A 24,662-nucleotide genomic window follows, 5' to 3' on the forward strand; every position below is an offset into this window, starting at 1 on the left:
CCCTTGGAGGAGGTAGAGATGAGTTACAGCACGTGAGATGGAGTGCAAACTGCTACTACTGTGGGAAGGAAACTGGAAGTAGTTGCATAAACACCATGAAGAAAAGGGAGCACTGTAATTCTGTACCAGAGCTCCATGGATGGTAGAGTGATGCAGCCATTGGCTTATGAATTTGGTGTGGCTTATGTACCCCACAATGCAGCACTCTCAGGATTTGCGTGCCTATCAAAGGATGCCCAAAAGACTTTCAAGGGCATAAACTAGGTGCCTTGGAGATTTAGGCATATCCAACTTCAGTCACCAGCAGGGGAAAGTTCTGACCACAGAACTTTTGGGTCTTGGCATGAGGAGTGGGTTTTAGGCGATGGAAATGCCTGAAGAATCATAGAGAGTGAATCCATAATATCTCTGTTGGGTGGTACAGCTGCGTAGACAGTCCAAAATTTCATTAACTTTCTGGATGCCATGTTGGGTCAACATCTATCAGGACCGGTTATGACTTTTCATTTATATTAACTGTTCATTCCCATGCAGAATAAATGAAATGTAACGTTAATTTACATTAAAGTAAGCGTAGAACTCTGATGTGCTATCATGTTACATCCAGATGTATGAGCAGTGATGAAGCACTCATGCAGACAATATACTAACACTCATGTGAACTGAGTACACGAGTAACTCAGGCCCTGTCATGTGGCGCTTACTTGAATCTCAGTTTCTTCCTGAATAGAGGGTAAGTACTATAGATAATTCTCCCCAGATACATGTGCTTGTACTGCTAAAAATAAACCTCGTTTTAGCTCATTTTTTAATCTCTTCAGCTGCTTTCATACTTTCCCTCTGCCTGTGTATGGTATTTGGCACTTGTCTCAGTTTAAAAGCCAAAGCAATTCTTATCCAGTGAACTGCCTCTTCTGGATCATTAATGAAGATAATAAATAAGGACGGTTCCTACATCAGCCCTTTATTAGTAGTTATGAGTAGCTTTGCTTGTGGTCTTTCAGCCAATTCCAAATCCACAATGTCCCCATCCAAGCCAGCATGAATTAAGTTTTCAAGATTATCTTTGACACTGCATCAAAAGCCCTATTCAAATGTAAACAGGGTATTGGCTACTGCTCTTTCATCAGACACTAATTTTATAATTCTGTTATTTACAACAAGTGATCTTGTTTGTCTTGGAGGACTTCTTTATTCTTCTAAGTCATGCTGCTTTATATGCATAGTGCTGTTACGCAGATATTTAGGAAGCATGCGACATCTAGGAGTATGTCTAAATATTTGCTGTTGAGGAACAAGGTGGCTACCTGTGAAATTAAATTGAGGTAAAGGACACAACAGCATCATTCACAGGCTAACAGAAGCATAAATTAGTCACTTTCAAGTAGCACCAGCACTGCTTTCAAGCAAAGGTAATTCTAGAGAACTCCATGCTGGCATCATGCCACTTTTACTTTGCGAGATGATCTGCAATTTGTGCCATGCCAATAAGTCACTGAACAGAAATATCATCTTAAGCCTCAAGAAGAATGCTGACAATGTAATGCATGAAAACCAGATGAAGGTGACCAAGTCCTCTGAGTCATGTGAATTTTACCCTACTCTTAGAGTGTGGTAGCAGTCTGTTGTAGTAAAAATCCTGATGATCTGTGTGTGGCTCCCAGATCCTCCCAGGCACATCAACAAAGACAGCTCTGAAGCAAAAGACAGTAACAAAAGAGTTTCCAGTGGCATACAGTGTCGTTAGCATAGCCTGGAAATATGCCCACAACTGCAAATACAATTCAAGTCATACTTCAGATACAGACAGTCACTTATAATTCAATACTGCCACATTTCAAGGGCAGAGTAAGAGTCATGAGATTAATTTGAGGAAGTGTGGGATACTGTGCTCTTTAAAATGTAGCTTACTTGGTAAATAATGGGATCATCATCTGTATTTTTGTCCCGGTTAAAAGACTGCCATTTGGTCCTATAATAAAATCAGAAAAGTGTTATCAATCTTCCCTTTGCGCTACTTATTCTCAGTTGTGACTGAGCATAAACCAAGCATGCTTTGGAAAAAAGAGACTGCTGTGCCAGAAGGAGCCATTCAGATTATTCTAAAAGAGTTCAAACCTCACACAGAAAGGAGGAAGAGGAGTAAGGGCCATGAGACAAATCATACCACCAGCACCACCAATAATAAACAAATATTCACTGCACTCAGCCATTACCTTGCATTTGAAGATCTCAAAGTGCTGTATAATTAACTAACAGGAATTACTATTACTTCATGCTACAGATTACATGGTGATGTCGCTGCCCTGGGAGCACTCAACGCCATGCTTCCCTTTTTTCTGGATTTGTCATTTTACATGACTGTTCTCTGCAGCCCTACAGGAAGAACTGCAAAGTGAGACAGGAGGGCCCATCCAGCTATTTCTGGACCTACAGATGACAAAATGTGTTTTTCAAGTCAAGCTTGTTAAGTCAAACTATATGTATTTAAAATTTTTTGCCAGATGCTCTTCCTACCTATTCTGTGTGCTTAATATTCTGATGCTCTTGGAATAAAGCAGCTTCACTTCAAGGGCTCAGAAGTCCTCTGATGTCTGTCTTGCAAAATTTGAAAAAGATCCCATAAAAAAAAACCACAGAAAAAAGAAAACCATGCTTGAGGGGTGTCCTGTGTATCTGCTGGAAGACTGTTTTATCACCTCTGGCCTATAACTCAGCTTTCAGAAAGAGGTTTCACCTTCTTCCTCTGCTGCATCCTTGGCTCCTCACACATAACGTGGGACAAGGAACTCCCTCCTCCACTGGTAAGCAGCAATCTGTGGTGTTTGATTAATATGGGCGCTTAGGAAATAATCTTCCCATAGCTCAGGGGGACAGGTACTTTTAGGGTATTTCTTGTCTTCCTTTAACTGTGGGGCATGGTCCACCTCTTATGATCATCCAGACATTTTCACTAACAGACGTTCAGTGCTGCAGGGGAGCAAGGCACTGAGAAGCCCTTGGGCTGCACCATGCTCTAAGACTGCTTTGTTTTTCTTAAAAAGCCAATTTTTACACTAAAGCCATTCATATCCAGAACTTTCCCAGTTACCTGCAAAAGCCAGGAACAATTTTGTCAACCTTAATACTTAGCTACTGGGGGAAGATTTTGCCCTTCCTTGATACAGCAAAGCTTGACAAGGAGGGATGCAACCGGTGTTTAAGGCTCTGTGGCAGAGTGTGGTGCTGAATGACTCCTTTCAACACTTCTGGACTTCAGGCTCTTCCCTCCTTGCAACTGCAGGGTAAAAAAGGTGCAATTCTTTGCCTGTTCAAGGTACTAGGGGAAAGTCAGAGGAGGTGGAATAGCACCATGAGCCTGCTTTTGGGGAATGAGGCAAACAGAGCAGGAATGACTGCAATTTCCGGGAGTCACATTTTATTTTTCTGGCCCTCCACAGGTGCTTTCCATGTATTAAACTCAGGGATTGTTCAGCCTGGAGAAGAGAAGGCTCAGGCAAGATTTTATCAATGTGTACAAACACCTGATGGGAGAGAGTAGAGAAGACGGAGCCAGTGTCTTCTCAGCAGTGCCCAGTGACAGAACATTCTACTTAAACATAAAGAGAAAGCTTTTACTGTGAGGGTGGCCAAACACAGGAACAGGTTGCCCAGGGAGGCCTCAGAGTGGAGATATTCAAAACCAAGTGGACACGGCGCTGAACAACCTGCACTTGTGGACTCTGCTCTGCGCAGGGGGCTGGACCAGAAGATCTTCAGAGGTGCCTTCCAGCCTTGCCCATGCTTTGACTCTATGACTGAGACAAAGCCAAATATAAGTGACTATGTCAATAGTCTGTTCAGACAGATGCTATAGATTTTACTCCTCTAGAGATCTTTAGATTCAGCTCTGAGTTTGACTCAGCTTACCTGTGTGATTTTTTAAAAAATTATCTCACAATATTTGTTTTACCAAAATAAGCTAGCAGTCCCACAGTGCTTAGAGAACAAAAACAAAAATAGGACAAATGCATTCATACTATAACTCTGTCTACATTTTGTCTTCTGGATGTGTAGCAGTTATATACACGTTATTCCCAGGTATTTTTGCTGGCATAATAAAAAATGTTTATGTACAAAAATGGCAGCCTGGCATAAAAGAGCTTATGATTGATTCAGCTCTGCAAGACCAAGAACAAACAAATCAATATTTATTTAAAGAGCCTGAAGTTTGTTTTGCTGTGCTACTACTAAGAATTTTCCCCAAGTTCATAATTGACCAACTTATGTCTGATCAAATTTAAACAGCTACATGTGGAATGTGTATCTTGGGGTCCCTTGCTATTGTAACTATAATTTTGACTAATTAATCACTGGCTTAGCCTTAGAAAACTAAGTCAATTAAGTATAACATTATCCATTTCACAGATGGCAAGTAAAAATACCTAGAGATCAGGAGTTAACTTTACAAAGGGATGAAGCACCTTAGTGAAAATGGCACGCTCGAAGTCCTATGAACATCTATGGCAAGGCTGATTCTCTCAATCCCTGCTTGCAGATTACTGCAAGACAATCTTTGCCTTTGTTAGGGCAGTTCCAGTAAGCCAAAAAACCACATTTGGTGATGCTGGATGTAGTCACAAGAAACTTTCATAAAAATAAAAGGACGGATTTGCATTGACTCATGCTGCTGGTGAATCCAAGAATATATAAAATGGCCCTCACTGAAGATCACAGAATTAGGGAGAGAGACAACACTGAGCTTTACCTTTACACTAGCAACAAAAGTAAATCACAAGAACAGAATAAGTTTATCCTTCAGACACCTCAGATTTCACTTATTCCTTGATTTCTACTGTGGACAAAATAACTGACTTAATATGATCCTCTCAAATATATTGCTCCAACTATACTTCCACAAAGGAACTTTTATCACTTCACAGATGTCCCCAAATATATAATCTGGTGTTACAACACAGAATAACACATTCCCAGTTTTAATCAGGGAACAAAGCAAAGGAGATTCTCTAGTTAGCATTAATTAAACAAAGCTCCTTCAGTTGAAGAAGCTTATCATTTCGCGTTATCACAGCACAGCTTCTGTGGTTCAATGATTCCCTGCCTTTACATGACCTCTACCTACTTCACTTTTTCAGAGGCTTTTCCTAATGAATACCTGTCCATGTAGCACTGGCCCACTAAACAACTGCTGGATAACAGCAGGTCATGAGGTGGATGTGAGTCAGTGTCACACTGGTGTGAGATGCAAACACCCTACTGAGCTGTATAAATAGAAACAAGACCTGGAAGAAACAGTTATCTCTCTTGCTCAATTAGAAAGGCTTGTGCCAGAACCATGCGACTAACTTTCAGGAAAGGCTGGAGGGAGGTTGGCAGAGTGCAATGGGAATGTCTAGAGGCATAAAAAGCATGACACACACAGGAAGACCGGAAGGATTGTTTATTTAGAGAACAAAAGACTAAGGGTAGAAATTATAACAGTCTTGAGATATATGAAGAGCTTCTGTAAAGAGGAACACAACTTCTCACTACTTCTCAATGGACTGGACAAGAAATAGTCTTAAATTACGGCAAGATTCAGATTAGTCCTTAGGCTAGCCTTTCTAATAGGGAAGCTAACAAAACAGTGTCTCAGAAACCAAGGCAGACTACAGATCTTCCATCACTCGGGGGTATGAAGAGAGGCTGCCACGGATGACACAGGCACAGATATGCCTGCCTGAGGGGCTAGACAGCAACCTGAATTACCTCACAAGGTCCCCACCAGTTCTTTGATTCTGGTAGCAATATCATTTGGTTGTCAGGACTGAGCAGGCAAACTGCAGAACACTGCCAGTATGGAATATGCAATACCCACCATTTTCCGATTCTGCACTGACCCACCAGTGGAGAGCTGCTTTGTCCTGTGCTGTTTCTAGCCCCATGCCCACACAGTCCTAAGAGCAGCTTCCATTTCCCTGACACTGAAATCTAAATTTGACCAGCACATCCCCAACCTATAATCCTCCGTTATTTTAACATTGTACCAATGAGGGAGTAGAAGTATTCTGTGAAGAAAAGGATTAGCCACACAAAGTAACTAAATGCCTTGGACACCTAGAAGGTGTATTTATCTGCCACATTTTTTTCCCCCGGGTCATTCAGTGCTATCTGACATCCATTCCATTTCACTCACGATCCACTGCTCTTCAACAAGAGATATTAAGCCATTAAAACGAGGAATTCAGGAATGCTGATCTGCTGCAAAAATAGATTTATGGTTCTGCTCTCAGACATCAAAATATACCAAGATGAGAGACACCAAATGACTCAGCAACAGCTTGGATTGCTATTGAGATACTTCTTGATCATGTTTGCCTAAAATGAAATCGCTATTTCAATTATTTTGCCTTGCTACTCCTAGAAAAATTAATCAGCTCACTAACCACCACTTGAAAATTATCCCACAACATAGATAAGAAATAATTGGTTTTGACACAGTGTTTTCATTGAGCTCTGTTGTAACGGAGTGGACAGAAGGTTACGCAACATCACTCAGTGCTTAATCTCATGCTTGTCAATAGTCAAAGAACTGCACTACAGACACAGACAAAGAGCCATTTTGACAGACTGTCTTATCAAAAAATGGTGACCTGATTATATATATCAAATTCTGATTTTTTAAAAAGGGTATGGAATAGAAAAGTTGGCTGACAAACAAAACTGCCATGTACAGCAAATGCCTTACACCATGCTGTGACGGGATGCTCCCACAGCAGCAGAGTGGGACCATGGACTTACCCATTTTAATTGCCTCCCTGATCATCTCTTCAGAGCTCATCCACTGCTTGGAGGCGAGGCTGAAGACAGCAGTTTACTGGCTGAGTAAACTGCTCTGCAGTCTTTATACACCCTGTCAATAGGGTGGTAGGTTGATTTTAAGACTGTCCAGTTGAATTAACAGAGAGAAGCAGGGTCTATTGATTTAATGGAGGAGAGAAGAAAGAAGATGCTTTCTATATTTGGGCCCTGCTAGTAGTGGTGCATAGTTGTGCTATGATTTACGTACAAATCTAATGTTCTAATGATGTGTATTAAATGACTACAGAGAAACTTAAGGCTTAATTATATACGTCCATTTCAGTGCTGTAAAGTGCTGAGGATGTTATGCTTTCATTGGTAATTGTTGTTAGCCTTGTGCCCTTCCTCTCAGGAGCAGCTCAGCCTTTCACATTTCTGCTTCTTTAGCCAGGTACCAAAGTAAGGTTTACTAACAGCATTACAGTTTAGGTTACATACTAATTTATAGTATTATATGCATATAATAGGAAAATGTCAGTGTCAGAAGAAGTACATCAATGTTCGTGAAAATGCCCACATTTGCTTCCAGACATCAAGTAGTTATCTCCTAAAAGAAAATATGGAATGTAAGACGTAATGTTGTGCTCTGAATTTTCAAGCACTGAATGTGATGACAACTATTTTTGTAAGTGTATGAGCCTATGCAAAGCGAATATGGTGACAGAAGAGTGACAAACAAAAACCAAGCAGACAAAAATAGTAATTTTCCTCCAAGAAATGTAGTTTACTCCTCTGCTCGCTCCCTAATCTGTTTTCTCCCTGTCTCTACTCCTGTGTTGAACTTCTATCTTCTTTTAAATTGAGTTCATTAGCCATCAGATCCACACGAGTTTGACACAGAACCTGATTTTAGTTTTAAATTTCCCCTGCTCCAGGGTCTACATTATTTCTTGCCTTTTCCCCTTCATCTTTTAATTCTGCTACCCCTCTGCAGCTTTCCATTTTTATATTTTTGCCAGCAACTTACTCTTGGTTTTTGGTAATTTTTTTTTGGCTTTGTCTTTCTCCTCTCTGTTCGGCTTCTGTCAAACATCTTTTTTCCCCATGCCTGCCTGCTTCTCTGCCCTCACGCACTCCACCATATCTGAATATTCTACACATGCACTCTTTCCTTCTGCTGTGTCATCCAGTGTTAACTGTGATGTGTTAACACAGTTAACTGTGGCTTTTGGTCCTTTGTGAGAACCATGCCAAAAAATCACTATTAGCCTTTGTCACAGAGGAAAACATAAATGTCAAATATAGCTAACTGTAGAAACACAGTATTGTAATAAAGTTCTTTGACATATGTATAAAATACAACACAAAAATCTGAAGCAACAGAGTCAAAAAACTTCCTGCACTGTACCACCAAATCGACCACGAGTAACTCTGTGAAGAACAGTAGCTTCCATGCAAGCCCTGCACCTCTCTGTTGGAGAGATCCCCTGCTTCTCTGCTTCAAACACTCTGACAGCTCTGGATGCTTCCAGAGATTCAGTCACCAGATACACTCGGCAGGTCCAAAGAACTGCTCAGCACCTTTTCCACAAAAATGCCCTTGTTCCGATTCCTGCATTTTGTTCTGCAAATCTCATCTTCAAGTCAGAGGCAGCACGCCCTGCTCTGCAGAGAACAAAGACACTGCATTCAACACCTCTGCTTCTAGCAGGCTAAGGAACGGTAGTGACAAACTCCAAAGGGTGACCTAAAAGTTCTACATGGTGATGATGAGGAAGATGACTGAACGGACAAGGTTTAAGACTTGACTTCCAATATGTGAAACTTAAAGGAGTTAGAAGAAGGATGGGAAAGTAGAAATCTATTCTGGATAAAAGAGATGCCTCCGGATAAATATATTTCTTTTTTTGGTTAAAAACTGATATTTTAACATCAGTATTACTGCTTGGGCTGCTTTTCCAGCAAAAAGATACTGCTGTATAGGCAAACATTCTTCCAACAGCACAAAGCAGTACAGAGAACGACACTGCTTTTGTACAAAACTGTCTTTTTAGAAGACGATGGCAGATTAATACCGCTCTTCAGCTATAAGCAGCTGAAATCCATATTTCTGCAACAGAATATATAATGTATGTAGCTAAACTTCTGTCAATCAAACCTCCAATCCTGGCAGGATCCACACCAAACTCTGTACTGCAGTGCTTTTTTACTGGCTGTTAAATAATACACTTGAAATTCAACACTTTCAACCCCATATTTTCTACTTTAACTCTCAACTCGATATTCAGTGCCCACTGTGTTGAACTGAATCCCAGCAGCCATTATCAAGACGTCCCCACCTCAGAATTTGAAGACTGTTTAAAATAAAAAAGATTCATGTTGCCCTGCTGAAGAGAAACAGAGAAGTTCTCAAATGTAAACCCAAACTATTTCAGAATGCTTTCCAAAAAAATCCAGATGCAAATAATTCCCTTTGTTTCACTGTTCACTTTAGAAAACTCCTATTTTCAGCTCCCAGTTTAAATTCATCAATTTAAGCAAATTAATGCAAAATCTAGCCCCAGTGTATGGTTTGGGAAACCGCGGCAAGAAGAATGTACATTTAAAAGAGGCAGGCTAGGATCAAAAGCTTTTTATCTTTACTGTTATCTCATTTTAATCCTCTGTGGCAAAAAATGACATCCTGGCTGTGTAGTGGCCTGTGTAAAATGAAATAATGAAATCAGTACAGCTCCAGCTAGCGCTATGATATTTGACATTTCAAACACCACCACGTTTCAGATAAAGTGGCAAATTCTTCTACAGAGAGAAAGGACTTTAATGGGCATAGAGAAGGAATGAAATCTCACCTCAAAGGACAACCCTTCCCTTTCAGGTGCAAGTAAGATTAAAAGCCTAACATGGGGACTCTGTGCTACAGCACTTGGAGATGCATCTCTTCTGTGGGTATTTTGCAGATCTCCCTTTCTAAGATCAGTCGATTGAGGCTCTTTCATAAACACTATGTTCAGCATTAATGCATTTACATTCCACTTTAAAGAGCTGCAAATGAACATGTTCTAGGCAGGATTCAGGAAGCTCCTTCCTTTCATACTTTCTGAATTTTTTTCTAAGAGATTGAAAAAAATGTGGAGCAAAGTAACCTACTAGAGTCTTTAAACACCAGCTGGAGGGAAGATTCTAAGGAACAAGTAATATCATCTAGAGTTGTCTGAGGAGTTGAAAGAAAATAATTTTCATTTATTTATATCTTCTCTCCCATAATATTACTAAATACACTGGCTGGACCTGTCAGGTCCCATGCACTGCAGACCAGTCTGTTCCACTGCCTTTTGAAGCCAGTCCTGCCTCACACTTCCCTTGCTGTGGCAGTCAGATCCCAGACATCACACAGCAGTGCTATTTCTGTTTTCCACATACCAGGTGAGGTTGGTCAGCTTGATTTGCAATCTTGTGAGGTCCAAGAGAGAAGAGGTTCCAGTGATAGACAGCAGCCAGGGTTAAGTATCATTTTTAGCCCTGGGGCTACACTCAGGAGTCCTGCTAGAAAGACCACTGGCCTTTCTGGCATCCCATAACAGAGTAACATCAGAATTGTTCCCTCCTTGTGACGGGACAACAACCTCAGAAACACACACCAAATCACAACGTCGCATTTGTTGGAAAAGGAAATTGAGATGCCCCTCTGCTACAGATACAGAAAGCTTAACCACATAGTGTCACAAAAGAGTTTAAGGTCTCTGCAGGCTCTCAAGACTCACTCCAGTGGCTCAGCCCCTGAGGGAACTGGTTTGGCCCTGTTACTGGCATAGTGTTCTGGTTCAGCTTCTCACCACTGCAACTGCAGGCAAGGGTCTCTTACGGTGTCCCCAGTGTCTTTCAAAACCACAGTCTCTAATGAAACTACAGCACCAGGCAGTCATGCAAGATGCTGCCCTGCCTCCTACATGGTACACTGCTATCTGTCGCTGTCTTTTCTGCTGCAACCCAGAGCTAGCAGAAGTCAGTCAAGCCCATCGGTTCAGTCAGTTATTAAAAGAAAACCTGACCTGCGCTAGAAGGCAGTAACATCTTAGCAGATGGTGATGCAAGAAGCCACTTGAACTTCTGTACCTTTTCCTCCCTCATCTGACAGTTACATTGCCAGAAGGAAGTGCAACTACTGAGACACACCATGCTCCATCAACCACGAAATGTGACAGAAACATCACTGAGAAAAAATGAGAAGATAAAATACCATCCAACAGGATGGGACCACCATTTTAATGGTGTCTTACTACCATCTGCACAAGCAAATAGAGACTGAGTGAAGAGAATTAAAAGCAGGGCTGACAGATTCTCCCAAAAACACATGATGAACCAACACTGGAAGCATCAGAAAAAGAGGTACCCAAAGAAGACAGAACAGAAACAAAATTTCTCCCAAACCCTGAAAACACAGCAGTCAAGGACAGCTAAAGTACATGCACCTTATTCATATGTACCTTATACAAATGATTCATTGTTTCTGCCAAAACAATATTTTACCCATCTCCACCCGGGAAGCACCGACTGCAATGTAATGGAAATTAAAGAAAGGATGAAAACAAACTTCTTTTCTAATGCATAGTGCATCATGAAAGTCAGATCCTGTTAAGCCTTGACTGTTGGAAGTAATCCTTACTCATGCAAAAACTCTCAATTAATTCATCAGGGGAAAATGCTGCATTAGCCTAAAACTCTGAAAACCAGCTGAATGCAAATGCCTTCTTCACGTGAGGTCAGTGTTATTCAACACACTGGGTGCTTCAGGACAGTCCATTAACTTTCAGAAGAACATGTGAAGCTTTAAAACACAGAGATTCTTTAGCAAGAAACTGAAGCATCAGGACACAGCAGCTAAGTTAAACTGGCATCTACTGAAATAAAACAGCCTCCTTCCTTCCCTGCCTGGAAAAGACAAAAACCAAACCCACGACATAAATTGTGAAATTTGCTCGAAAAGCCTTTCTTCAAGGACAAACAATGTCTTGTATATAGGTCACCATTTGACTTCTTCAGAGGAAAAACCAACCATATGGGCAGCAGTGGCTGTATTTCAGTGTAAGGAATGGATTTCACTTTGTGCTGGAAATGTTTGCACAGCATCCTCAAAAAAAAAGAACGTGGGAAACAAGAAAACATGCTGCAATGAGTCATGTGAGACTGTGCACAATCAAATTACAGGATGTAGCGTTTTCCAGTGGTTCAAATCACAAGACATTGCTTCTATTTTGGGATGTACCTGGCTTACCATTTGACCTTGGGTAATAAATGACATGCACTCTCTCTGGGCATCCCTTTCTTCATTTGTAAAAAGATGCAGGGTCTGCTCTGGCAACGTACTCATTAAAATAATTCTGTATTAGGATGGGAACATTTATCAAAGGACCCAAATTTTGCACAAGCATGAGTACCCGTGGACTAGAAATCATTATTGTTTTCCTCATTGAGGAGCAAAATATTTTAAAGTTTTAATTTTTGTTAAAATTAAAAATTAGAGTTGGTTTTATTAATACTTAACAGTTTAGATTATTTTGATTTCTTTCTTGCACTATACATCTAAAATTACAATGCAGTGACAGAATATATACTACTATGGAAGGATGTTAGTTTACCAATGAAAACATCAGCAAGGGGACACAGAATATGTTTTATTGGCAAAATAAACCCCTCTATGATTGTAATTATAGATTACAATGGATTCCACAATAAGTGTATACCTCTGTTCATCTGTGGGGATGTTTAACTCTTTACAGCTGCGTGAAGTGTAATTTTTCAACAAGCAAGCAAACAGAGAGCAGAGCTTTCCCCCTCCTCACACTGTCTGTCAGAGGTGATTGCAGCTACTCTCCACACTGTTCAGCGATTGCTCTCAATAGGGCGTAAGACAGATAATGGAATTAATGAAGCAGTAGAGTCCAGGGTGCCACCTCATTCAGCTGGTATGTCACAACACCATCATAAGCACTGACATGGGTACTAGATACACTCCCCCAGTGCAAACTGAACTATCAGGGATGGCTTTTTCCTCTGCGAGGAACCCATCCCTCAGGCTGGCACTGCTGCACAGTGCGCATAGGATTGTGATGTGTCTACAAAACTTTCCTCTCATAGAAAATATTGTCAGAATGAAAAGATTGGTTATGTTATGGTTAAAAATAACATAAGCATTTTTATGGTTATGATTGTCAGACAATCCTATACAAAGAAACAGCTAGCACATATGGTATGCTACTTTGAATGCTTAGTGATGTAAGAATTTTTGTTCAAGGCAATCAAAACGCTCAACTGACTGAACATTCTTCTTGCCTTCTCTGAATACCCTGGAGCCTCCTGAGTCCTCCATTAAATGAACTTCCTTGGACTCTGATTGCAGTGACTGGTATTGGATGGGGCAGAGCCTCTTGTTTTCACATCTTTTATTTACTTGCAATAGTTGCTTCCTCTCCCAGGAGGAAAGCAAGCCAGAAGCATATGAACTTGCAAATCAGTGATTAACAGAGGAAACACAGATTGGACCTGACAAGAGGGACAGGAACTAAAAATCTAACAAATGCCTGCTCAGATATTGCACTGACCAGTAACGAACAGCACAGCAAACAGAACCAGTTGCACTATTATGCTGTAGTCACTGGAAGGTCTGAACTGTCAGCACTGACAATGACAATATCCTAGGGTAAAGTACCGACTGCTGAAACCAACAGCACGTTGAACCATAATCACATCTCATGCTTCCAGAAAAAAACAGCTTTCATTCATGAAAAGCAGCAAAATACATAGCCAGATTTCCAAGACTCCCAGCTGCTGTACACTGGGGTTAGTAAGACCAAGTGCCTCTGAAAATGTGGTTCCTTGCTTGCAAATTATAGCACAGCACCACTTACTATTGCAAGGTTCCTTACCCTGTTTCACCCAACACTATTCTTTTTCTTACTCACTTCATTTTACGGAAATATTCTTGAAAAGTCCGGGGTGGCTCCTGCCAAATAATTCACCACCTGGCAGCAAGCGCTGATGCTCCCGGCGTGCCGGGGAGCGCCCTGCGGCGGGGGGCAGCGCCCTGTTCCAGCAGCGGGACCGCACCCCGCGCCCCCCGGCGCTCCCTCTTGCAAGAGATGCGGCGTTTATTTAGGGGAGGAGCGCTGCGGGGAAACAGCGAGAAAGCCCCCCGGGAGCTCTGCCTGAAGCCCCCAAAGCGCAAGCTGGAAAAGGCGCTTTTAAAATTTTTTTTTCTTTTGGGGAGAGCCCCGGCACCAGTGCATCCTCCCCCCAACCGCGGACCAGAGGCGAGGAGGGCACAGCCCCGCCTCGGCGGCAGCAGCGCGGGGCGGGACGCGGAGCTGCCGGCCCGAGGGGCCGCCGCCAGCTCCCAGGGAACCCGACGACGGCCCCGACGGCGGAGTCGGTCCCCGCCGGTGGGGGGGGAGGGGGGGGGAGGGTTGTGGTGGTGGGTGTGTGACCCGCCGCCCCCCGGCCCCTTACCTCCATGCCCAGCCGCTGCTTCAGCACCAGGGCGGCGCACAGGTAGCCGGCGCGGCCGACGAAGAGCTCGTCGGAGCCGCACTCGAGGAAGGAGAGCGGGGCGCAGACCTCGCTCAGCTCCCGGAACTTGCCGAGCGGCCGGGCGAAGTCGGGCAGCCCCAGGGCGCGGTAGACCAGCGCGGCCACCGCGTACACCCCGGCGCCGCCCAGCAGGAAGGCGGCGCGGGTGTCGGCGTCGGCCTCGCCGCCGCCCTCCTGGTAGCGCAGGCAGGCGTCCACGACGCGGCGGGCGGCCCGCAGGTAGGCCTCCCGCGACGGCGCGAACAGCGGGCACTGCGCGACGTGGTACAGCATGTAGGCCACGCCGGCCACGCCGCCGTACAGCCCGCCCTGGCAGCCGCGGGGGCCGCCCAGGGGCGGCAGCTCCCGCAGGATCCGCTCGATGGTGGCCGTCACCAGCGGCACCGCCGCCTCCCTGTCCGGCGCCGCCGCCGGGCTGCCCGGGTAGTCATCGAAGCGGTTGGCGAAGCAGCGCTGGCTCTCCATGCCCCCGCCGGCGCGGCGCGGCGCTCTGCGCAGCGGGGAGCGGCGGGAGGGAGCTGCCGGGGGAGGGGGCGGGGGAGCGGGGAGGAGGGAGCGCGGGGAGGCGGGAGGCAGCGGGAGAAGCGGGAAAGGGGCGCCCCCGCCGACGCCCGCCGGCTGCCGGGGAGGGGGCGCGGCGGCGCCCGTGAGGGGCGGCGGGGCGGGCGGCCCCGGCCGAGCCGCCGGGAGGGGAGCGGAGCGGGGGGGGGGGGGGGGGGGGCGAGGGCGGCCGGTCGCCCCGGCAGCGCCGGGGACGGGTCTGCCCCAGCGCGGCCGCCGCTGCCCCCCTCAGCGCCCCGCCGGCGCTTGGCGAGCGCTGCCTGAGCGGCCGCTGAACCGCCGGCGAGGTGGCTCTGACCGCCGCGGGTTTCCAGAGGGCTGAGCCGAGCCGCGGGGGAGGCCGGCCCGGTGCTGGTGTCCGGCCGGCTCGTCATGCCGGGGGGGGGGCTTCCCCCCTTCACACATCGAAGGCCCAGCCTCGCCTTCGCCCGACCCCCTCTGCAGACCCCGAGGAAAAGGGGTCTGTGGGGTTTTTCATCCTCGCCCGCCCGGCTGCTGCCGGAGGATCTGGCTCAGGGGTGATGAGTGCCGGGCCTGCGGGAGAGGTCCAGGGGCGGGAAGGGTGGTCGGAGGGCTGCTCCTGAGTTATTCCTGGCTGTGGAACAGCCCCTCGGGGGCTGCTGCCGCCAGAGCTGAAGGAGGGAGCCAAATCCTAACGAGGGCAGCCCGAGGCCAATTTACATGGAAAGCTAAGCAAGTCCCCGGCAGACCAGCAATGGCACAAGGCCACCTTTGGCCCCTTTCCTTCATCTATGAGCCAAGCAGAGCTTATGAGGAACAGAAAATTTAGGCCACTGAATAGATTCCTAGTTAAAGGAAAAAGAAAAAACAGAAGGAAAATCTTGAGGCAGATACTAGAGCAACTCTTACATAATACAAATACACAGTTGTCACATCTGCCCTGATGATGTGAACTTGTGCCGCATAAGTGCATTTACCATCAAAGGTCCATGACTTACAGTCACCTGGTGGTCTCTGGTACTTTCTCTGGAGATGCAGCCTCCGTAATTGAGGGCCTCCCCAAAGGAAGGTGGAAGGAGGAGCTTGCTGGAGGCTCCAGCCAGTAGCCAGCAGCTGGAACAGGACTAGCAAGAGCCAGAGCACAGTCCTTTGGACATTGAAAGACGTTTCTAGAGTTGTGGCTGGCTTCTCTGCTTCATGCTGGCTTCTTGTTTCAGCCCTCTTCCTGCCTCCCCCTCAAAGTACCTTCAACTGTGCAGCTCCTCATCTGCACTTTCACACCCACTTTTCATTTCAACTCACCTGTCCTTTTTCTTTCCTTCTTTTTGGGTTTATGATCTGCTCAGAGATGTTTGCTTCCACCCTCTGATTTTGGGTTCTACACTTTCCATCAGTGCATTTTTGCCGTGTTTATGTACACCCACTAGTCTGTGTTTGTACAGTGTTCCTTAAAGCCCCATTTTCTGTCTTATTCACAACTGTACCATATGTTGTTTCCATCATACAGATCTTGACGATCTAGAGCATTGAGAATACGAAAGTGCCCTGCCAATGGATAGGACATCTCATTCATACATTATTTTCTGTCATAACTGGCTTCTGTTGGCCCGTTGATAGGGTTCAGGGTGTAGATAAGGATTTTCCAGCATAATTTCTGTTGGTTGTAGAGAAGTGGATTCCCTAAGTGCTCTTTTAAGTGAAAATCTGGGAGTTTTATTTTTCATTCTGACACCATTCCACATTTTGCGGATGCTTGTTTCATGTTTTCAATCTTTTTTTTCAAATTAAAAGGGCTGGTATTTTCCCGCAGTCTTCTGGGGTGGGAGGTGTCTCAGACACAGTCTTCCCATTGATGTGAAGGTATCCTCTCACTGGAGGTGTTTGTCTCCCTGCACTGAAAGTAACCGAGCGAGCAACCTTGGTGCAGGCATCTCTTTTTGAGAACCTCAGCAAGGGGAAATGGATCTCTGCGTTTTAGCAGCAAAGGATTTAAGAAAAATACAGGCTTTATAAGAAAATCAGTTGGGTTAGCCACACTTTTCTGTATGAGGGTCAAATCAGACTGCTACAATATTTTTCAAAAAGGAGTCAGTAATGACATGCCAAAAAGGAACACCTTCCCTGCTCTGGAGAGTCTTTTGACAAAGTAAAGAGCGCTTAGCCACTGTAGGGTTAGCAGATGTCATACAGCAATCAAGCAAGAAATGAGGATGACAGTTTCTGCTGTACTTCTTCCGTGTAAGAGTATTAAAAACACCAAAGCCAAAAGGAGAGCTACATTAAAATTACACATATGCTCTTATAGCTGTAAAAAAAATGTCTTAAACTGTTTGTGTTTTCATGTACAAAAGTTTCATGCTTTTAAACAGGATGTGTTCTGTATCTTTTTCACTCAACCAAGCACAGATGATACAAATGGAAGAGGAGTAGGGGTGATTCATAGATGTAGATCATGTGTCTCTCGTCAGATCATCCTTTGAGGTTTGCCCCCCTCTTGGGTCTCAGTGTAAGTGTGGGCCTCCGGTATATGGCTTCAGCTTGAGAAAAATGTGAATTCTCCCCTCTCGCCCCTCTGCACTGCTGCAGCTCCCTGGTTTCTGCTCCCTGGGCATGCCTTTCCTCCTCTTTGGCTCTCTAAATCTGATGCAGCAAGCCAAGGAGCAGGAAAAAAATGACAGATTATAGAAGGAAAGGATATGATACTGGTGTGGTGGGTGGATGTAATGGTGAAGGAGGGAGCTGAAGCCTCAAAGCTGTTTCTTCTGTTCTAGTAAATCCATCATTATAGAACACATATTCTGGAGATACGCTTGCTGCATATTGATAAAATGTAGAACCATGGAATAATTCAGGTTGGGAGGGACCTTAGGAGGTCGTCTCATCCAACCCGTGCTCAAAGTAGGGCTAACTACTTATTGGTGTACTTGTTCATGTATGCTTGTTCACTTCTACTTGTTTATTTATATATTCCTTCAGGGAATCTGTGCCGTCTGATATTTCCAACAGAGCACAGTAGTCTCTCCTCAGTTGCAGTGTAAGGACCGGAGGCTTCTAACAAATGTCTTACAGGTTAGTCTGTCATTTGTCTTCAATATTTTTTACTGATGTAACAATTTAGTGCGCTTTCAGGATTTTTGGATACCCACATGGTTGCCAGTTTTGTTCTTACCCAGTATTCCACATGTCTCCTGAGCCAAAGGTGAAACAGTGGACTCCCCAAACACAGGCTGAGAGCTTCAGTAACAGAAGTGTGTTTAGTGGTGTGAACACATTAGCAGGGTTGTGTGAGAAGGTCTTCAGGATGGTTTGAGCACACCGACTGTTAAATTCAAAATTAGTTCCCACTCTACCTGTTAAAATCAGCCTTCTTTACCCCTTACTGCCCAGTGCTGCTCTTCCCTCCCCAGAGGACTTTGCCACTGCAGGTCGGCTTTGCAGCTAGCTCCTCTCCCTGCCTGTTTGGGCTTTGTCCTGGGAATACACACTCCTAAACAAGTGGCTCTGGGGTTTACAGCATCACCTCTATCCCTGCCCTGTCATCGGGTTCACGTTTGGTAGGCAGCTGGCCTTTGGACATTTGGCAGAAGGGATTGAATTAGGCAGCACTGTTCCATGACCACATTAGAAAAGAAGTACTTGCATTCCTGGTATGTCCTTCTTCTATCTTCCCAGCCATGGATTCACGAAGAGGAAGTTATCACTGTGCACTGCAGAGACCATGCTAGTAGCCAAAATACGGAGGAGTCTGACCAGGAGTCATGCTGCGAAGGCAGCCCCAAGGATTTCATAGCACTGTCATTCGGTAGCCACATCACCTCAGCAGTCTCTGGTGGCTCAGTATATTCTGTTTCTTACCATAAGTGTTTTTTTCATTTCTCAGGTTGAGCTATCCTGTCCTGTATGGACTCCACTTAAAAAGCTACACAAAAGGTTTTGTGTTTTTTGTTCCATGATGTTAAACTGACAAAGTGATATGAGGACCTCTTTTGAAAAACAAGTGCTTCTTGGCATTGTGCTATGGAATCTTTTTTCCTGTCAACCTTTTATTCTGTTACTTGTGTATAGTTGATAATACAAACTGCGTGACAGAAGTGATGTAAGTTTTAGTGCATGTATTGCTGTTTAATCACAAGGAACATTACACATCAGAAGATAAAGCATGTTATTTCACAGAGATTATGTTAAATATTATGTCAGATATTTAAATTTTCCTACCTCATTTGAATTCCAATAGGTATACAATGACTGCTTTTGTGCTCTTATGCAGCAGACCTACACCCTGAGACTTGCATGTATTTGTTGTTAATCAAGCTGGTCTGTGAGCAGTGGAACTAATAAGGTCTGGTGTCTGACTGATTTGTTTTCTGCTTGCCGTTATCACCTTCCTATTCCCAGGCCTCTCCCGTGTTGCATTTCTCACGTTGGTCTCTGCATCCCAGCCATCCTCTTCCCATTTGGTGGGAAGCATGTGCTGCGGATGGCTTGGGGGACTTGGCAGATGTCTGTGGCTGGTGGGTGGGATTGAGTTACAATTGGCCCATGGTAAGGGGCTGCACTGAATTGCTTTTTGCTCCAAGAGCACACTGAATTTCTGTCCACTGCTCAGCTTCATGAAACTTAGGAATTGAACAGGGGTTCAGTTTCTTTGAGACTCTGTCTTTATTACCAAATTTGGTTTAAATTGGCCAACAGATTCAAAATTATGGGGATAATGGGAAATGTCATGCATGATCATGCAAACCTTGCTTCCTTAAGAAACAAGGCTACAAAGTCTTCAGGTGATGGTGGTTTTTTGTTGGTTTTTTTTTTCCTTCTGGTGAGGATATACAGTGAACAACTTAAAGGTTCTTGTAACAAGATACTGAAAGTGTGGGTACTCATTGCCTACAGAATTGATTCTTCTTACAGAATATCACATCTTCCATTTGGAGGGGTGGGTTAATTTTGGTGAGAGTTTCAGCTTAGATAAAAACATAGCAGCTGTTATGAAGTCTCTGAAGAGAGTATTACATCTTTCAGTATCTCTGTGTAGACTTATTTGCGATGGGTGAATCACCGTTCAGCTGTTGACAAATGTCAGGGCTTTCTGCAGAGCAGGAGGTTTGAAATTATGAGTTTTGGCTTAACTGGTAAAAATCTAACTTCAAAATAGCATTACCTTGACCCCTATCCTGAGCTTTTTCCATAGGCATTGTTATTCCTAGTGTTCCTTCCCTTGGCTTGAACCTACTCAAACTAACAGGATGGTGGAGCTCTTTTCTGCAGACATGGCTGTCACAATCCACAGTATCTTTGTTCAGCAGATTATGTCCATTTTTTTACATTCAAGGTGATTTCTAATGAACCGTGAATACTCTTACATGCTTAGAGAGCCGTAGTTCATCTGCGGTTCTCTGCATGGTTCTGACATTGTCTGGTTGGAATAAGGAAGCAAAAGATCCCACTGTGCACTCCACTGTTAATAATAAAACAAAATAGTTATTTTTGTCTTACTAATTAGTCTGTCAGTACAACATATGTTGTAAATTCTAAATTTCCTTGAGTGCATCTTTTCTACAGTTGATGTCAGTGTGATATCCAAGATTTTAATTGTAACATTTTTGTTGCATCTGGAATTTGGAAGCATTTCAAAGTACAGGAACAAAAATCAATATCTGAAATCAAGTAGTGTTTTTTACCTGAAGGCAGCTAACGTTTTTATCCACGATGTTTTACTTGAATTTTCTTCTCTGTACATTTTGCTATTGCCTTTGTGCTAGCTCATCTCAGTAATTGCTGTGATGGAAATGTTAGACTTTTATTAACGAATCACGCTTCTACTTGCCAGGGCAGTGACCTCACCCAGTGGGCCTCATCCCACAGCACCTGCAGGCGACGAAGAGAGCTGGGGGCTATTGGAGCCCTAGGAATTTCAGGCTATGAGACTAATTCTGATAAGAAAATGTCCTGCGGTCTTAAATACAACTAATGATGATGATGATAATAATGGTTTTATGTCCTTGAGGAAAGATGGCACCTCCGGAAACAAGTTACCCTTTAATGATATGCTAGGAAGTTAGATATGTGCTAATATGGATGGAAAATTTCCAAGTTCTGAATCATCAAAACTAGTGCAGCATTTGACCTTTTTTAAAAATTTCTGTCTTGGCCATGCATATTGACCAGGTCTAAATCTCTTAGCTTGACATATTTGAGACATTCATAGTGCCAGGTGATATGCTGTGTGTTACAAGATATGTACACACGCACAGTCACACCATAGAAATACAACATTGTCCAGAAACAAAACCTCTTTCAGGTGGTTTGTTGGGGGGTTTTTTGTGTGTTTTTTCATTTGTTTGTTTTGTTGCGGGTTTTTTTGGTCAAACTAACAAAACAGTAAGACAAGACTGGGTTTACAAAAATGAAAACTTCAATATGAGACTTTTTCTGAGAACTTTCTATCCTGGCTATTTTTAGCATAACCTAAGGAATAAAGTAGCCTAGGTTAGGGAACGCTGAGTTATGCAAAATTGCACAGGTCCAGCTTTGTGCAAGTGAGAGCAGCCTGGTCTAGACGCTTTCATGAATCTGCAGAATATTGACTTCGCTCCATGGGATGCTGATCAATTATCCCTTACAACTGCAGACCTAGGAAAACATAAAATAACCTGACTTTGCATGTATAGTTATTGTCCACTCAAAGAATGGAACTGATGGCTTAATTTAAGACATTGAAAATGAATGAGGTTGATACTCAAGAAAACTGCAGTCTCCTCAGGAATTTTTTTGGACTGACACATTTTAAATCACAATCCTTGATATATTCACAGGATGACAGAATGGCTGTGGTTGCAAGGGACCTCTGGAGGTCTTCTGGTCCAACTCCCCTTCTCAAGCAGGGTCACCTGAGCCAGTTGCCCAGGACCATGTCCAGAAGACTTTTGACTATCTGAGCACGGAGACTTCACAACCTCCTGCGGCAGCCTATGCCAGTGCTGGTCACCCTCACAGTAAAAAAGTGTTTCCTGATGTACAGACAGAACCTCCTGTGTTTCAGTTTGTGCCCTTTGCCTCTTGTCCTGTCACTGGGAACCACCAAGAAGATCCTGGCTCTGTCCTCTTTGCGCTCTCCCTTCAGGTATTTATATACTCTGATGTGATCCCTCCCTGAGCCTTCTCTTCTCCAGAATGAGCAGTCCCAGCTCTATCAGCCTTTCCTCATGAGAGATGCGCCAGGCCTTTTGTAATCTTAGTGACCCTTCACTGGACTCTCTCCAGTAGCTCCATATCTGTCTTGTACTGGGGACCCCAGAACTAGACACGGCACTTCAGTACTATTCTTGGTCTGCTAAATTTAAGAGTCCATAAAAGCTTGTTTGTTTTTTATGCAGATGTTGCAACTGAACTGAAAATAGGTCTCAGAAGAAAAAATAACTAAGGAGGCCAAAGTTTTTAATTCTTAGGAATCCTGAAACAATGCATGGAGCACTTTTTTTTTAAATACAGTGATAATGTTTTCTTGGGAAAGTGCCAAGAACATTTCAAAATCAATTTCTGTTCACATTCACTTACAGCTCTTGTACTGTACACCGTCTGTCTTCATTTCATTGCTATATGTTAGTCTGATGGGATGCATAGAAGCTGTGATAGACTGCTAGATGAAGATTCATCTGTAGCAGTTTATGCTATTTTCCTTGTTCAGCATCCAAGGGGCGATAACAGAAATGTGAAATATACTCTGTTTGTTCAGGGTTTTTTTAGCAGGAACAAGCTTTATTAGTAGTTTGAAGTTATAAATTAAAATAATATGAAGTATTGTTATTGGACTTTGAACAAAAATATTTTGATTTATTTTTGCACCCTCAAATCTGTAAGCTATGATCCAGGAAATGTTTACACTTGGGATTTATCTTACAGATGCGAATAGTCCCTCACTGCTCTCAGTAAATATTGTTTGCAAGATCATGGTCTAAGATTGTTTCAGAATGCCTTTAAGGATTTTTGTTTTTCTAGTCTTCAGTTTGCAAATGCCTGTCTTAAAAAAAGCTAGAGGATATATAAAAATAATTCACAGCTTCATGAATTATGCAGGGAGACATTCTAGTTCCCTGTTGATAAGACAAAATGTTCAGGTACTAAGATATAAATTTGGATGGGATAGTACAAAATTAGGCTCTGATTCAGTAAACCATATGGGTCAGAAGTATTGCTCATATACTTGATATAAAGCACATGCTCGAGTGGATCAGACCTATGCTGCTTTGGCACAGGATTTACCCCTTCCAGTGTTCTGTAAATTGAGATTTCTCTGAAGTAGGCAGAATTAAGGCTGTTTAAAGGACATTTTAAACCACATAAGACTTCACAAAGTCACACTAGTGAATGACAGAAAAAACCGCACCGCCTTTCCACATGGTTATTTTAAGTTTTCTGTGTAAGCCAGATGATTCAAGTTCTTTAATGAAAAAGGCGATGTAGATAAAGGAAATGATATATATGTAATATTTATACACAAACTTTCATTATATATATGTATGCATAATCTCATGTTTCAAATTTGAAAATAAAACTTGCTCTGGTGAGTTTGAAAATAATTTTAAAATGGAACCATTCCTCTCTATGATTATTACCTTTATTCTTGCACCTCATTAAAAACAAATGAATCCAGTTATACCTACTCATTTACTGCTTGGTTTATTTGCTGGTTTCCACACTGCTGTTGTTAAAATCAACCTTTTTTGTGTCACCTCATTGCTTTCAGCACTTGTACAAAGAACAACCTCGAGACTACTTTTTAGAATCACAACTAGTTTAGAAGAATTTGCCTGTGTTTGCCACCTTCTCTTGCTGCCTCTCCTTTGCTGTTCCCCTCTGTCAGAGTCAAATTATGAAACAAAGCCATCAGCTCTCCGGAATCAGGCATTAATACACAGTTTGATGAGAAGCCTCTCCTTTGAAAAGGATGCTGGGCTCAATCATCAGAAGTCACTGCAGTAAAAACTTTGTGCTTAGAAGTGCAGCTGCTGATGCTGGCAGGTCTGGACTGGCTGGCTTTCTGGATGCCCCACATTTGGACGCTTGTTCTTCAATGCATAGTGACTTTCACAGATGTCAGTGCTTGTTACCTACTGTGGAGAAATTAAACCTCTGCATGTTAGCCAATGTACAAACTGTTCCCTCTTTTTAATGTCACTTTGCCTTCCAGCATAGGAGGGCTCAGAGGCACACGCTGGGGTACTCAATCACATTTTACCATATTTGACTTTAGATTTAGGTATTGTTGCATTCAGGAGATGGATTTAAGTTTCAAATATTTCTTCTTATTAGAGCAAACCTATCTCAGCAGGAAATCAGACTGATATTTTAAATGGGCTTGTCTCGCATTTGCATTGAGGTCCTGGACTCCCATTTACATCAAGGTCCTATGCTTGCGTAATGTTTCCTGAAGCTGCATCTGGATCAGCCTTGGCTGTCACTCCAGTTGCTTTTCACTGCTTGGGCAGATATAGAAGATGGAAAACCAGTACATCCAATGTCATTATGCACAGGAATTTTCCACTGGCATCCTCCCCACTGTTGCCACAGAGGGAGTTTCTGGGTGAGAGGGGACATGTTCCAAGCATTTTATGGCCCAGTGATGACCTCTTCCTAAAACAGCACCTAAAGACCATTAGCTTCTGGAACAACGTAATGAACCTCCTACTCCTCCCACCCAGATATCTTCAGCACACACGTCCTGGGGAGCGTGGGCACTCCCTGCTCACTGGCAGGCAGCAAGTGGACTGTGAAAGGAG

General features: G+C 43.6%; 1 protein-coding gene and 1 long non-coding RNA gene across 3 annotated transcripts in view; one reads left to right on the top strand and one right to left on the bottom strand.

The window, feature by feature from the left end:
- Positions 1-14,844, bottom strand: part of LANCL3 (LanC like family member 3) — a 39,438-nt gene extending 24,594 nt beyond the window's left edge. Inside the window, exon 1 of the mRNA XM_074858559.1 lies at positions 14,284-14,844. Coding sequence (XP_074714660.1) covers positions 14,284-14,829 — 546 coding nt within the window. The 5' untranslated portion in view covers positions 14,830-14,844. The remainder of the gene's footprint in view (positions 1-14,283) is intronic.
- LOC141939231 (uncharacterized) lies at positions 14,447-24,023 on the top strand. Of its 2 annotated transcripts, XR_012627510.1 has the most exons (4): positions 14,447-14,583; positions 17,863-17,955; positions 21,699-22,006; positions 23,630-24,023. It is a non-coding gene; the product is annotated as an uncharacterized LOC141939231 (long non-coding RNA). The 2 variants fall into 2 exon arrangements; XR_012627511.1 differs by lacking the exon at positions 23,630-24,023 and having other exon boundaries at positions 21,699-23,539.
- Positions 24,024-24,662: the final 639 nt, after the last annotated feature.

This window comes from Strix uralensis, chromosome 2 (genome assembly GCF_047716275.1).
Source record: "Strix uralensis isolate ZFMK-TIS-50842 chromosome 2, bStrUra1, whole genome shotgun sequence".
NCBI classification, from domain to species: domain Eukaryota; kingdom Metazoa; phylum Chordata; class Aves; order Strigiformes; family Strigidae; genus Strix; species Strix uralensis.